This window comes from Hypanus sabinus, chromosome 22 (assembly GCF_030144855.1).
Source record: "Hypanus sabinus isolate sHypSab1 chromosome 22, sHypSab1.hap1, whole genome shotgun sequence".
In the NCBI taxonomy this organism is placed as follows: Eukaryota; Metazoa; Chordata; class Chondrichthyes; order Myliobatiformes; family Dasyatidae; genus Hypanus; species Hypanus sabinus.
Window position 1 is genome coordinate 37,131,122 of NC_082727.1, and position 17,202 is coordinate 37,148,323.

General features: G+C 39.8%; 1 protein-coding gene across 1 annotated transcript; it reads left to right on the forward strand.

Moving 5' to 3' along the window:
* The first annotated feature begins 322 nt into the window (after positions 1–322).
* Positions 323–2,979, forward strand: LOC132379523 (interferon-induced protein with tetratricopeptide repeats 5-like). Its single transcript, XM_059947506.1, has one exon. The coding sequence runs from the start codon at positions 365–367 to the stop codon at positions 2,294–2,296; it is 1,932 nt and encodes a 643-aa protein (XP_059803489.1). The 5' UTR covers positions 323–364; the 3' UTR covers positions 2,297–2,979.
* Positions 2,980–17,202: the final 14,223 nt, after the last annotated feature.

Here is a 17,202-nt window from a genome sequence, read left to right on the forward strand (position 1 = left end):
TCGTTCAGCGTAATTCTAAGCTTCGCTGGATACATTAAAGCTTGTTTAAGTCCAATCGAGTAAATCTCTGCCATCACTGGTTTAAAAGCGATTCTGGCTCTCATAACCTCATAAGAATAATCCTCAACAATTCGAAATTTGAAGTTATTGTAGGAAATCATACCTTTTTTACGAGCTAATCGAATTAAAAGCTGGTGGATTTTCAAGATGGCTACGTAAACATCTGCCTTTTAGGCGCTCTTCACTTTTTTAACTATAATCACCCTTTAATCAAATCTTTTCAAATTTAATCAAATGAGTTGATATTTTCGATTGACTTTTTTTTCCCTAAAACTATATTTGATCTAACTTTGTCGAACTTAAAATGGCTACAAGTAAGAAATCGTCTAATCTTCTGGACACTAAACTTGCAAGTTTGGAAAGCAAGATGGAAAGTAAAATGGCAAGTTTGGAAAGTAAAATGGCAAGTTTGGAAAACAAGCTTACCACGAAAATGTCTGAACTTGAAGGAGTTGTTAGATCGCTTGATACTAAGCTTCAGTCGCAGGCATCGGATATTCAGCAGCATGAAGATAAGTTGGAGACTCTTGAAAAATTAATTGTTGAAAAAGTACGTACAATTGAAGTGTTGGATAAGAAGGTACAGTCGACTCTTAAAACTGTAGATCAGTACAAGTTTAAAATTACTGATCTCGAAAATCGTTCTCGCAGACAGAATTTGCGAATTATCGGGTTTCCCGAAAGAGTTGAGTCCGGTGATTTAACTGAATTTTTCTCTAAATTACTGTGGGAAATTTTCGGTGATGAAGGTTTGCAAACTAAACCTGTTATTGACCGTGCTCACAGAGTTGCGAGGTTTTCGTCTACGACTGATAAACCACGAGCGGTGATTGTTCGCCTTCATTATCCTCGTGAAAAAGAGCTTTTAATTCGATTAGCTCGTAAAAAAGGTATGATTTCTTACCAAGTCAGGTCCTACAACCAACTTGCTTTTGTGAATGGCTTGCAAGGTAACTATATAGAAGCGATTCATAACTTGGGGGAAGCTGAGAAGATTCTGAGAGAGAACTACAAAGTTGATTTTGAAAGAAGAAGCATCATCACCTATGGAAACTTTGCCTGGGTGCATTACCACATGGGACATCTGACAGAGGCCCAGTCCTATCTCGACAAGCTGGAGATGATCTGTAAACCGCTCAGTGATGGCCCTCCCTACTCAGCAATGATACCCGAGGTGTACGGGGAGAAGGGATGGTCATTGCTGAGGTCTGCTGCTGAATACTATGAGGAGGCAAAGGAATGTTTTCGGAAGGGTCTGGAAGAAGATCCTGATAATGAGCAATGGAGCATGGGATATGCCACTGTACTGTTTCAGTTGGAAGCAATTTCTGGAACCAAAGAGAATCGTGAACGGAGACGGTCTGTACTGCATTTGCGTCGTGTACTGGAATTTGATCCAGATAACTCCGTGGCTATGGTTCTGTTGGCGCTAAAACTGCAAGAGTTCAAGCAAAAAGTTGAAGCCAATAAATTAGTTGAACAAGCATTGCAGAAAACAACTGATTTTCCAAAAGTTCTTCGATATGCTGCAAAATTTTACCGAAAAGAGCAAGCTGTGGAAAAAGCAATTGAGTTGTTGAAGAAAGCTTTAGGAATCTCTCCACATGCTAGCATCTTGCATGACCAACTAGGTACGTGTTACAAAACCAAATTGCTTGAACTGCTCAGCAATCCATTATGTGATGATCCCCAAACTCCAGAATTTCAACAAAAAACTGAGTTGCTTAGTCAATGCAAATATCACTTTGCAAAGGCATCTGAACACCGTCCAAGGTCAAGTATTAAGTCACAACTGGATTTAGCAGACACCTGTGCAAAAATGGATGAATATTCTAAGGCAAAGAAGATCTACAGTGATCTCCAGAAACTAGAAAATATTCATCCAGAAAATATGCAGAAGATATGTTTATATGCTGGGAAATTTGAACTGCACTGCAGAAAATCTGAATCTGATGCCATCAGACCATTCCTGAAAGGACTGGAAATTGAAAATGACACGAAGGAACGCAAGCTATGTCATATGAATTTGGAGAGGTGGGCAGACAGGCAACTTTGCAAGGAGCCAACTAATAGTAAGGCCCTTGGAATCAAAGGGTTACTGTATCAGCTGAATGGGAACAGGGCTCAAGCGATTGAATATTTTGAGAAGGCCTTGGAGTATGACCATGATAATGAGGAATATCTGAGTGCTCTTTGTGAACTACGTCTTTCCATCAAGGGAAAAATTGATGCTTGAAAGAAACAATGATTTTTTTCTAAATTGAGGAACAATAATATATTCTGCCTGCTTCAGCGTTAAATGGGAAATTTGCTCTGAAGTGTGTAATTTTCAGACAATAGATTTATTGCATTCTTTATCTTGTGCCTTCATGAATAGTAACACCAGAAGTACACTGAAAAATAGCATCTATAGACCATTATATGAGGACGGAATCAAAGATGGATCTGTGGAAATTAGACCAACAGGAGCCAAAAGGCAAAAAAACTCTATGGGAATCCTGTCATGTTCTTTCTAGATCTCCAATGTCAATTAATCATCAGTTACGTTTACTTTTAATTTATTACTTGCATTGTGCTAAATAGATGTGACTTTTGCAGAATGATTTTTGGAACATGACATAATTCTCAAGACCATTTCAACCCACCCTCTCCCCCTCCCCCGCCCAGTGGACATGGATAGGAATTACCCTCATTGCCTCAAGCACATCAACATTAAATTCTTAGTAACATGGCTGACAACACCCAAGAAAGTCAAACTAGTGGGATTTTAAATGATGATATGGGCTAAAGAGGGAATGGAGGTATCTACCGGAGGCTGAATTCCTCACAGACAGAGACAATATGTCTTGGGTCTCTGATTCAATGAGTTCATAAAAGCACCCTAGGTGTAAAACAGATGATGTAAGGGTCAAGCACTTGACTGGCCCACTCTTGTTGGAGCATTCATATCTGATGAAGTAAACTGAATGCATGATGACAGCTTGGTACTCATACGGACACCGCAGTTTAAATGAGGATATGGATTAATATAGAACTGGACTTGACATGATCCCCAGATCTCTGGCTCCTTCTGGCCCCCGATGCAAGCCTAGGTTATGTATTCCTGGACTAGAGTAAAGCAGCTGGGTCTCAGATACACAGTGGAAGAGTTATTGGATTTGAAGTCTGATCTGCAGCTGTAGTTTCCACAGCTCCTCCAGATCATTATGCACTTCCAACTGCTGGTTCATACCAGCTGTTTCACAGATAGATGTGGATCTCCTTAAAGATTTTATTTCTTAACTGTCGATGTAAGACCACCTGCCTAGTAGCTCCATTGTCTTCCCATGAGAGCATGCTAATACTCCCCTTGGCCCTGATCGTTTATCCTCTTTCTTCATATATTCTGCACCTTCTATCTGGTGATATCCTTCTTGATCCTCCAACTTTTTTTAACTACACACAGTGCAGGAAGAAATGATGGCACATAAATAAAGATAGTGATTTGAAATACTTGCATTCAATATTTAGAATTCTGGCTGAATTTCCAAATCAACACATGAATCAACCACTTGGTGCCTACTTAAAACAAGGCTTACATAATGCTTATTATAGATTTTTTAAATCTCTTCCATAACAGAGAAGCAACTTCTATAACTTTGTCCAATTGATTGTAAAAATTTTAATATCCCATCTGTAGCAGTTACTCCCTTCTCATCTAAATCCAAAATTATTTGAACATAAATCTGTAATGCTACTGATAATTATACTTCACTGAAAGCAAAAATTGCCAGATGATTAGCATAGCATAGTATATAGCCTATTTTCCCTTAGATACTCACTAATGTGCCCCAAAGGTTTACCTCACCAATCAAGCCCCCAGCACTTTCTGTGTGTGGCATCCAATCCCCATAGAGTCTTTTTTCCTCTCTCTCTCTCTCTCTCTCTCTCTCTCTCTCTCTCTCTCTCTCTCTCTCTCTCTCTCTTCTCCTCCCCCTCCTCCCCCCCCCCTCCATATTGGTTGGAGTGGTCCTAAACATGGGGCAAAAATCGTTCATGTTTTTCTTTCCTTTCTGGAGATTCCTTTATACAATTGCCTTGCTCTTCATAGTCCATGACATGATAAGGACAATAAACTCAAGCATACATCTAAATTTCCACTGTCCAATTACAGACGTGTCACACAGCTCCCTTTAGCATATATTGAAGCAGTAACAGTGCATCTGCCATTGTAGAAGACTAGCTCAGTACTAGTAATACACACAAAATGCTGGAGAAACTCAGCTGGTCAGGCAGCATCTGTTGAAATTAATAAACAATCACACAAAGAACATAACATCGTTCCGGACCCATTCTCAGCACACTAGCTGTGAGGTATTCAGCCTCAGCTAGATACCTTCATCCCCTCTTTACTCATACTAACAGAAATAAAAACATGCTAGAATCTTACTTAGATCCTCTGTCTCTGTGCCTGCCCAAACCTGTTGAGCCAAAGCCTGACTACTCTAACGCTGACCCACTCGGGTTTAAGATGGAGCTACTGAAGGCATGCAACAACGCACTGGTCATTTGAAAGGCAAGAAATTCGACTATAAACATTACTTATAACACTTTTGAAAAAAGTAAATTGTGGTAAACTATCACCACAAACAATAATGAGGCGAGTGAAGGTGAAGCAAATTTGAGAGATGATCAACACTGGTGTGCTGCAAAGTCAATGCAGGTGAAGCTGGAGTGAGCAAATCAGAGGCAGAGGAGTTCTGATGCCCGTCCAACAAACCCAGGTGCAAGCTTCAATGGCTCTAAATGCCGAGTCGATTTGGTGAGGTTGAGAATGGCTTCTTCGACAGCGAAATCTAGGCCCAAAGTGAATTGTTGTGGCTTGGCGGCCCAGAGTGATTTGCCATAGCAGAGCCCAGGTCCTAATGCAAGGTACAAGCTGCTGTTTGGACAATTTTAATATCGGCCCAGATAAACTGGGAAGACGGGGTTTCATGAGTTGGGTTGATTTCACTCGCTCTTTCCATGACGCTGAAGCTGTGAGACTGCCCCCTGGCTGCTGTGCTTTGCGGCTAGTTGCCCCACTAACATGATGAACTGATACCGAAGCCTTGGGCCTACTTTGGGCTGCTCTAGGGATTTGGATCTGAGGACTCAATTTGGTTCGGAATGCTGTTGCTCAGTTCATTTGTTTGCATGATTTGTGTTTTTCTTTCCTCTTTCTTTGCGAATTGGGGAGTGATCTTTATTTTTTTTATTGGGGTTTTTTGAGTTTTCAGTTTCGCAGCTGCCTGTAAGTAGACAAAGCTCAAGGATGTATAATTTGTACATTCTTCGATAATAAATGTACTTTGAAGCATAAATAGGATTAATCATAAGATTAATTTTAGTTTCTTTTTTGGTATTTTTTTCCCATTACGGAGCTCCGGAGCATGCATATTTTGTGTATGGTTGTACTTATCACTGCCGGTTTTGGTTAACCTGCACTGGTATGCGTTTATTTATATATTAAGTAAAATTTAAAAAATTTTGATGGCAATTAAACAGATAAATGTTATAAGTTGGAACATACATGGTTGGAATCATCCTATTAAGAGAAAAAAGACTTTTAAAATTATTAATCGATTCCAACCCAATATAATTTTTGTTCAAGGAACACATATCAAAATGGGCAATCAAAATAGATTTTTTAAAATGTTAAAGGGCCTTCAATTTCACGCTACTTGCCAAAATAAAACAAAGGGAGTATCTATTTTTATTAAATCTAATATTTCTTTTATCCAAGAAGATATTGTGTCAGATATTAATGGTAGATTTTTAATTGTAAAGGAACAATTTGTAATAGAAAAATTGTTCTGGTTAACCTATATGGAACTACTATAGATGATCCTTTTTTAAAAATGTATTTGCTTTATTGCTGGACTTAAATAATTATATGTTGTTAATGGGTGATGATTTTTAACTTGTTTAAATCCTTTGATTGACAAGATTTCAACCAATCAGTGGCTTCCGAGTTGTTCTGCATCACTTATTAACTATTTTCTAATTGATCTTGGCCTGGTTGAAATTTGCAGACATTTACATCCTAATGATAGAGATTATTCTTTTTTGCACACGTTCACAAAAAATATTCAAGAATCGATTACTTTATAGTTGATCATCGACTTTTGGCCAAAGTCCAGAAATGTGAATATGATGCTATAGCTCTTTCGGATCATGCACTTTTAACTTTAGCTTTTGAATTGAATGATGTCGTTATTGCAAATTTGCCCTGGCATTTTCCAGACCATTTATTACAAAGTCCACACTTTGTCAAATTTATTGAGACTCATATAAATGATTTTTTTTCTTTTTAACAACACGGGAGATGTATTGAAACTGATTATATGGGACACATTTAAAGCATATTTGCACAGTCAGATAATTTCCTATTCAGCTAAGCTTAAGAAACAGACATAAGCAGAGTTAGAAAAGATTTCTAAACAAATTAAAGACTTGCATAATATTTATGCAATCTCTTCTAATATTGATTTATTTAAACAAATAGTTGAACTCCAATCACAATATAATGTATTATTAACTTATCCTATTGAAAATGATTTGCTTAAATTGAAAAGTCAATTTTATGTGTTTGGAGTTAAAAATAATAAGCTATTAGCATCTCAATTAAAAGTTGCTAGAGCTAAAAGACAAATTTTAAAAATTCATAAGGGAGATGGTAGTTTAGCATGCAATTTTGAAGATATCAATAAAAATTTTCAAGACTTTTATATGGAACTTTATAAATCTCAGTTTCCAGCTGATTCTTCTAAAATGAAAGCCTTTTTACAAAAGATCGATTTTCCTCAAATTTCTGTTGAAGATCAACAAGCTCTTGATGCTCCTATTGCTGAAACTGTAATTCATTTGACAGAGTTGAATGGAAATATTTATTTAACATTTTAGAGAAATTTGGCTTTGGTATTAACTTTAATAAGTGGATTAGAATGATATATAAAAGCCCTATTGCTACTGTTATTACTAATAATTGCAGATCTTTTTATCGGCTTTCACGGGGTACAAGACAAGGATGTCCATTAAGTCCTTTGTTATTTAATTTGGTGTTGGAATCCTTGGCTATTGCACTTCATGAAACTAAAGATATTCATGGAATTCTTATAAATGGGACTGTTCGTAAGATCTCCCTTTATGCTGATGATCTGAAGCAATTATTTTGTAGAAGGAATCCAGTTACACTTAGTTGGTTGGATTCATGCAGTTAAAATGATGATTCCATCAAAAATTTCATATGCATTTCAGAATATCCCTATTTTTTTAAAAACTAAGAAGTTCTTTGATCAGGTTGACTCCATTATTTCATCTTTTGTTTGGAATAATAAGAGACCAAGAATTGCTAAATATCATTTACAAAAATTAAAAAAGCAGGAGGTCTTGCTTTGCCTAATTTAAGAATGTATTATTGGGCAGTTAATATACGTTATATGTGTTTTTGGTTTTATTGGGTTGATAAAGTTGAATGACCTCCATGGGCTGCCTTGGAATTGAATGCTGTGAAACAGTTTCACTTAACCTCATTATTAGGAGCTTCTCTGAATGCACAACTGGTCAAAATTACTAATTTAAATTTATATCCTGTGATTAAGCAATCATTACAAATTTGGTTCCAGTTTCGTATTTTTTTCAATCTTAAAAAATTTAAACTTTTTAGTTTAATTTATGATTATTGTTTATTTCAACGTTCATTAAGTGATTCTACTTTTCTTCTTTGGAGGAATAAAGGGGTTTATTCCTTGATGGATTTGTTCCAAGATGGCCGACTGATGTCTTTTGAGAAATTAGTAATTACATACACTCTCTCATATTCACATTTCCTACAATATCTTCAGGTCAGGCACTTCTTACAAAAATACTTAAGTAATTTTCTATATATACAAGATTCTGACCTGTTAGATATTATTCTAAAAATGAATCCTTTTGTGAAAGGTTTTATTGGGAAAATTTATAATTTATTGTTACAACAGCACAATTATCCCTCACTTAAGATTAAGCAAGTTTGGGAGAGAGAGTTTAACATGACCCTGATAACAGGAGATTGGTTGCAGATTTTGAAGTTGGTCAATACTTCTTCGATTTGTGCCAATCACTCTTTAATTCAATTTAAAATTGTACATCGTTACTATCTGACAAAGGAGAGACTGTCTAAAATGTTTCCTAATGTTGATAGTCAGTGTGACTGATGTAAAACTGACATATGTCACATATATGTGACACATATGTTTTGGTCCTGTTCTGTATTGAAACATTTTTGGAAGTCTATTTTCTCTACAATTTCTAAAGTTTTAAAAATTAATTTACAACCTAATAAATTGGCAGTTTTATTTGGTATAAATCCTCAATATATTCATGGTATTTCTCCATCAGACCAACATGTAATTGCATTTGTTACAGCATTGGCCAGAAGGACTATTTTCTTGAAATGGAAAAATGCTTCTGCTCCTACTTTGATACAATGGTTTTCTCAGGTGATGCTATGTCTTAGTTTGGAGAGAATCAGAAGTCGAACTTTTGATCCTTGATTTGATTTTGAGAAAAGGTGGGGTTCATTCACCCGCTACTAACATCTGATTTAACTTAATTAATATGGTTTCCTTCCGATTTTTCTTTAAGTGGATTTGAGTTGGCAGATTGATATTTTATTTGGAAGCTTGTGTGATGTATACCTCTGGGGTTGTGCTCCCAATGGTTTTTTTTTTGTTTTTTTTTCAGTTAGTAGGGTTATTATTAGTTAGTAGGGGTTCTTTTTTTTGCAAAAAAAAATATTCTTAACACTTTATTTTTTCTTATTATTATTGATATATTGCTCAGCTTTATAAATTAGTTATTTGCTAATTTAATTCTTTATTGTATATAATGACATATTGACTTAATGTATCTTTTTTGTTAATCCTCAATAATAATTAATAAAAAAATATTTAAAATGAAATGAAGCAGAAATATCTGAATCTGCTTACACCTCCATTCTTTCTATTGGCGACTGCAGCTCACCGAAAAAGAGCCATAAAGCACCCAAACTCTTTTTTAACCTCACAATGATAAGGAGTCTCCCATTTCAAACCTGTGTATGAATCACAAAACATCTATTGTTTACTCTATTCCATTGATGCTGCCTAATTTGCTATCTTCCAGCATTTTCTATGTGTTCCTCAAGATTTCCAGCATGTGCAGAATCTCTTCTGTCTATGACTTGCTCCTCCACTGCAAAATCTCCTCGACGTATACCTAGCCCGAAGAACAGTAAATTCTCTCTTCGCAAGCAGTTCAGTGAGGCCTCCCTCTCACTGCTCCTCCTTTGTGATCTCTGATGCTCTCAACTTCCTTGTCCTCTCACCTGCTAGCTTTTACTCCTCCCCCCTCCCCACATTCTTATTCTGGCTTCTGCCCCCTTTCCTTTCCAGTGCTGCCGAAGGATCTCGGCCCAAAACATCGATTGTTTATTCCCCTCCATAGATGCAGCCTGACTTGTTGAGTTCCTCCAGCACTTTGTGTGTGATTCACAAAAACTAGCAGGAAAGTGCAACAAGTACTTGGCATATCTGCCTTTATCGTAAATAGTTTGGTGTTTAGAAATAGGTAAGTTTTATTGCAATTGCACAGTATGTTGGTGAGGCCATACTTGGAGTATTATGTAGTGTTTTAGACCCTTTACTGTATTTAACAATGAGTATAATAGCACTGGAAGCAGTCCAGAGGAGGTTCTCCAGGATATTTCCTGGGTTGAGAGAATTGTCCCATTATGAGAGGATGAACAGGTTGGGTCCGGATTCTTTGGAGTTCAGAATAAGATTCTAAGGGGATTGAGAGTGTAGATATTGATATGTTTTCACAGGTCTTAAACAAGGGGGACACACTTAAATGAGACCAGTCATTTAAAACTGAGGTATGTAGAAATTCCTTCTGGCAGGTGGTAATGAATACTTGGAATTTGGAGGGTTGTGGAAGCTAGCCTATCAGAAGTGAGTATAGATAAACGACCGGAGAATTGAGCATCATGGGGATCTGGCAGGAAGTATTTCAACATATCAGCATGATCGTCTCGAGTAATGGGACCTACTCCTTCTTGTCTTCTGGTGTCCTGGTACAATTAGAATTTATTGTATCACAGACTCTTGACCCTTTGGAATTTGCTACCCCAATGTGATGAAGAGGTGGAGTCTTTGAACATAATCAAGGCAGAGGTCAACAGGCATTTGAAGTACAAGCGAACCAAGAGTGTGGGGAGAGAGCTGGAAAGTGGTGCTGAGGCTGGGACTGTAACAGCCATGACCGTCATGAACAGCAGAACGGGCCCAATGGAGCAACTGGCCTATCTTGTGACCGGTAAAGCTCTATTCTATCTCCCCACTCCCTCTTTCTTTCCCACATTTATTGCCCCCCGTCTTTCCTTCCTCACTTTGCCTTTCCCACTGCCTGCTGTTCCCCACCTACATGATCCCCACAAAAATATTCACAACAAATGCACTCAGAGTGGAACAAAGTGTTCCTTCCAGATCTACCATTCTTGAAGCATTCAGTTTTGCTTAAAGACTTGTGATTTTTGTTTGACACCTCAGGCAAAGCTTGCAACATTGCTCTGGATCACTGTAAGTTGTGACAGATACAATCCATGTGAACCACCAGTTTTTCTCCGAGGAAACTGCTTGGAGCAGGTGGATGTGGATGCCAGTGCTTTCCCTTTAATCCCCCCCCACACACACACAGTTGATAACAAAGACAAGAGATGCTGCAGATGCCGGAAATCTTGAGCAACACACATAAAATGGTGGAGGATCTCAGCAAGTCAGGCAGCCTCTATGGAGCAGAATAAGCAGCTGACGTTTCAGCTGGGCACACTCATTGTGGCTGATGAAGGGACTTGGCTTGAAGTGTCCGGTTTATGATAGAAGGCTTTGAGCAGGCTAAGAAGAAAAGTTTAACAGGCCATGTGTGTATACTAATCATCACTGGCATACACCCATTGGCTATGAGGGCAAATTGGCCTAGTTACCAACACATACATACAAAGGTCCTCAGCCACCTCAGGACCTTACTGGAAGCAAATCTTCCAGATCTTTGAAAGGTCTGATACAGGATGCCACAGTCAGGGTCTTTGACATGTTGGTACATTAGATGCAGCAAGCACAGAAACAAAAATCACAGCCTCTACTATTCATGTGAAGATCCTGATTTTCAACTATATCTGGTCTTGCATTGATACTAGATTGTGCAGTGCACAGAATTCTGATGCTAAACCATTCAGACTCAGCCAAATGCCTTCTATTCATTTCAAACCATTTTAACTTACTTTCAATTCCTTTAGTCTTCTTTCTTCTAATTTATTTCCCATCGCTAAGGCAGTGGCAGACTTCAAAAATGGAACTGTCCAATCGCTCTGACGAGGGGATTTGGTGACAAGCTGCAGCCACTGACGAGTTATGGAAGAGGAAAGCTCATAATAATGGAGAATGAAAACTAAATAAAAGCCCTGGATGTGAGCTCAGTTTTCTGATGCAAAGTATCCAAACGGGGATATAGGCTGATGATTTACTTCAAGGACTGCAGTTCTTGCTAAGATTTTCCCAACCTGGATTTGTGAGAAGTTGCACCCTCTGTTGGTCAGATTAGGCCAAATACTCATTTAAAAAACGAATCTGTCTCTAGCTTGGAGTGTGCTGAATGCATCTTCAGCTACAATGCTTTGCATGCAATGCTGTTCAAACCACACTAAACAGTGGTGATTACAATAAAATAGACAGTTTTATAATATTGATGCCATCAATCATATACTGAAAGTGATTTTGAAACATCTTTACACATCTGCCTTGATTATCTTAAAACTTCAATGAGGGACCTTTAAACCTACCTTTAAATCGATGGATTGCTGGGTAGTGGGTCTCGAAGCACCAGAAGGGCCTGTTCCATGCTGTATCTCAATCAATAAATAAAATTAAAGGGAGATATGTGGATAAGAAAGTTTTAGAAGGATATGGGCCAAACACAAGTAAATGGGACTGAGTTAGATGGAAATCTTGGTTGCTATGCACAGGTTAGGCCAACGAGCCTGTTTTTGTGCTGTCCGATTCTATGGCTCCATTGATGAAGATGGTATATTTTGTTAAGAAGGTTTGTGAATATTCTTGAAGTGTTTCCTCGGTCCTCCTGCTAAGCACTTGCCAGGAATTTAGTGTTGGGTTCATAAACAATATGGTGTGTCATTCAGGATTGACAGGAGTTTCATTACAGCTTTTGCTCTCAAGGCGCTGGCCTAGAAGAGGTTTGTTTGTTCAGTCAGTGGATTCAGAGAATTTTGCAGTGGTATGTTCCTAGGTGACAAGTCTCTGATGTGTACACAAAACCAGCTATCATCATTGCTAGGCAAACCATGAGGTCGTGATCTCCAACATCAGGGTGCCAAAATGCCACTTCAACATTTTCAGTGGCCTATGGTTGGTTCAGCAGGCACTCCCAGAGCTGGTGGATGACCTACCTAAGCAGGTGACACATGCATTTCTGCTCTAAGGGAAACACTTACCAGGCCCACACTAACCTCATTTCAGTTGTACACACTGCTCTGGCAAAGCAACCAAATGAAAACTCACCCATTGTAGTTGTGTTATCCTTTTGGCCCCATCTGTGCGTTATTGAATTAACCACTGCCGGGCCTGCAAAGCAAACATCAGTTGGCCTGCTGAAGAACAGCCAATCTGCCTCTTATTTAATATTTTTATATTTATTTAAAGACACAGCACGGAATAGGACCTCCCAGCCCTTCACAGGTTCACTTTACTATCAAAGTATGTACACAGAATACAACTCTGAGATTCATCTTCTCCAGATAGCCATAAAATAAAGTGAATCGATGGAAATCATTGAGGTCCCCCCCTGCACGAAAAAGAAAAAGAAACAAAACTCACAAACCCAAACCCTACTCCCCCCAACCTCTCCCTCACACCAAAACTAACAGATTACCTACCCAGACACAGCAGCTAAAACATCAAACCAGTAACCCTCCAAACTCTCCCTCGCACAAAAACTAACAGATTACCTACCCAGACACAGCAGCTGAAACATCAAACCCCGATCTCCTCCCACACAACAAACGTCAGTCATAACAAACACCCAACCCCTCCCCAACCCGCCAATCCGTAATAAGAAAGAAAGCACAGAAAAACTGAAGGAGACCGATATAAACTAGTCCATGCCAATAATAACCACGTCTCAGAATGTCGAAAACATCCTCCATCAGCTTCGAGGAAAGTCCACAGCCCAAACTCAGTCCTTGTGCACCGCCCGCATCTGCTGATTTTATCCGAATCACAGGACAACTTACAATTATAAATTAACCTACAAAGTCTTTGGACTGCAGGAAACCAAAGTGCCTGGAGGAAATCCACACATTCCATGGGAAAGAGGACAAACTCCTTACAGAGGATGCCAGATTTGAACTCCAAACTCCAAGGCCGAGCTGTTACAGTGTCACACTAACTGCTATGCTACCTTGGCACCCTGGGGGGAGGGGCCAACCATGTCTGAGGACCCACTCCCCTGGGTTCAGTAACAATTATTATCCATCAGCTGTCAGGCTCTTGAACCAGAGGGGATAACTTCACTCAAGTTCACGTGCCCCATCTTTGAACTCTTCCCACAACCTCTGGACTCACTTTCAAGGGCTTTTCATCTCATGATCTCAATACTTATTGCTTTTTTTTTGTTTTTGTATTTGCACAGTTTATTGTCCTTTGCACATTGGTGTTTTCCCCATTCTTTTGGGTGTGGTCTTTCTTTGATTCTGTTGAGTTTCTTCTGCTTACTATGAATGCCCACAAGAACACATAAATCTCAGGGTAGCATATGGTGGCATATACTTTAATATGTACTTTCTAATATGTACATATGTACTTTAATAATAAATTTTCTTTGAACTTTGATCACTGCTAGGAAGTCGCCAAGGAGAACTTCAGTCGCCGGTCTAGGAATTCGAAGGTGCTTTCTTTTTTCCTGAATGGAATTTGTGTCTTCACTGAAGGATCAATGGTGCAAAGTTCAATGGTCCATGAGCCAAGCAGTGTCATAGGCACCGAACAACCCTCACACAGGGAGGGGAGAGGGCTTGCCTTCATGCACCATGCCTCAGTTGAGTGAACAAATCAGGTAAAACTAGGGTCTGAGCCTGAGGGGTGGCAGTAGGTGCAAGTCACAGGGCACAGGGCCTTCCTCAGTAAAACCAGATGAATTCTTACCGTTCATGTATCAGAATCAGCTTTCATATCACCAGATATGCCGTGAAATTTATTAACCTTGCAGTAGTAACACAATGCAATACACGATGTAGAAGAACAGATGTTCATTACAGTAAGTATATAGATGTATATTAAATAGTTAAATTTAAAAAGTAGTGCAGAAACAGAAATAAAAAGGTAGTGAGGTAGTGTTCATGGGTTCAATGTCCATTTATAAATCAGTTGGCAGAGGGGAAGAAGCTGTTCCTGAATCATTGATTGTGTGCCTTCAGGCTTCTGTATCTCCTTCCTGATGATAACAATGAGAAGAGAGCATGTCCTGGGTGCTGGGGGTCCTCAATGATGGATACCACCTTTCTGGGCATCGTTGCTTGAAGATGTCTTGGATACCACAGAGGCTAATGCCCATGACAGAGCTGACTGATCTTACAACTTTCAGCAGTTTACTTTGATCAGTGCAGTAGCTACCCTCCCCACCACACCCCCCTCATACGAGACAGTGATGCAGCCAGTCAGAATGCTCTTCATGGTACATCGGTAGAAAGAAGGAGAAACCCCAGTTCCAGTGAGCATCGGGAGAGATACTGGGGCTGACCAGTCATTGATCCTAAGGGAGGTGCTAGATTTCAGTCCTAAAACTGGAGAGGTGGTATTAAGAGGCATAGGAAAAGGGACAGAAGCTGTACCTTTGCACAGGATCACTTTAAAATGTGACCTGCTATCTGGACCAGTCGAAGTAGGGGTGCGGTCAGAATTACCGAGAGACGGCGTGGACGACCTTCTTGGTAATGATTTAGCAGGTGGTGACGTGTGTTCAGCAGTGACGCTGACAAGCAAGCCTGTGAGTGCTGAGGACCCGGCCCTAGATTCTAAGATCTATCCCGCATGCGTGATCACTCGCAGCATGTCGAGAAAGGCAGCTGAGAAAGAGGACGGTTTAAATGAGTCCAGTGTTGATTTGGCTGAGACGTTTTTTACCGACCCTGTACCAAGAGGGGTTAGGGGATGGTAAAGCGGAGAATAGGGAGGTGAAAGAGAGTAAAGGAGAGGAGGTAGACGTACCCTTAGCAAAGAGAGAATTTATAAAAGAGCAGGGACGTGACGAGGAGCTTGTGGCATTGAGAGAGTCAGTTCTTTCTGAGACAGAACTGGATAAAGAACCAAAGGGTTACTACCTGATGAGGAAGTAGAGGCCAACCACGGTGCCGATCGATGAGGATTGGGCGGTGGTACATCAGGTGGTAGTTCCGAAAGTGTATCAGGATGAAATTTCGAACTTAGCTCACAAGGGACCTCTATGTGGACATTTGGGAGTAAGGAAGACAGTGGATAGGGTTATGAAAGACTTCTATTGGCCAAATATGAGGAAGGATATAGTTAACTATTGTAAAAGGCACCATACATGTCAGGTGGTAGGAAAGCTAAACCGGTTATCCCTAAGGCACCTCTCAGGCCGATACCCGCTTTTGAGGAGCCTTTTTCCCGAATCATTGTGGATTTTGTGTGTTCTTTGCCTAGAACTGCGAGTGGGCAGCAATACGTCATGACCATGATGTGTGCTGCTACACGATTTCCAGAGGCTGTGCCTCTGGGGAACATTAGGACCCCTGCGGTGGTTAAGGCACTCATTAAATTCTTCACCACAGTGGGGCTACCTAAGGAAATACAGTCGGATCAGGGGAGTACATTTACATCCCGTGCATTTCAGCAAATGTTGACACACATGGGAGTTAAACAAATTTTAGCCTCTGCATACCATCCGGAATCCCAAGGAGCGTTGGAAAGATACCACGCTGTCTTAAAGATCATGATCGAAACTTACTGTCAGGAAAACACTCGAGACTGGGATGATGCATTACCACTTCTGTTATTTGCAGTAAGAGATACAGTTCAGGAATCTCTGGGGTTCAGTCCATTTCAGCTTGTTTTTGGTCACAAGCCCAGAGGACCTTTAACCTTACTAAAAGAGAAGTGGTCTAGCCCGAACGTACAAGTCAATGTGATTGACTACATTTTGAAATGCTGAGAAAGAGTCCAACGGATTCTTCTGGCTCTGCTGGTGAGACACACAGGTTACTAACAAATTGGGGGCTCGTCAGGGAGCCATAAAGTTTGCAATCTGGCTAAGCAAAATCTTAAAGGCTCCCAGATTAAAATTAAACAATGGTATAATAAGCAAGCCTGAGAGCAATAGTTTCACGTGGGCGATAAGGTTTTGGTCCTATTCCCTGTACTCACCAACCCCCTACAGGTAAGGTTTCAAGGACCATATAAAGTGATTCAGAAAATAGACTCACTGAATTATGTGATTGAAACACCTGATAGGTGAGAGCTGAGCCAGTTGGTTCACGTAAACATGATGAAAGGTTATCATGAATCAACCCCCACGGTGGTCGGTGCAGTCACAAAAAACCGCTGAGGCAGAAAGGAATGTTGAGGAGGGACTGGAGAGTTTTGAAAAGATAAGCATTGTACCCACCAGACTAGAGGACTCAGTTATTCTAGCCAACCTTGCTGATAAAGTCAATCACTTAGAGCCTGAACAAAGAGAGCAGTTAAAACAGCTCATTAAACGGCATACAGATTTATGTCCAGATGTTCCAAGGAGGTGTAAAGGAACAGAGCATGACGTCATTGTTACATCGGCCCAACCTATTAAACAATCCCCTTATCGGATGAATTTGGAAAAGAGCAAGCTGATAGAAAAAGAAATTGAGCATATGCTAGCTGCTGGTATAATTCATGAATCTTCTTCTGCGTGGGCCTCTCCCTGCGTGGTAGTACCGAAAACCGGACGGTACCATAAGATTCTGTACCGATTACAGAAAGGTGAATGCTGTCATGCAGTCAGATGCTTACCCTATCCCTAGGGTGGACGATTGCATTG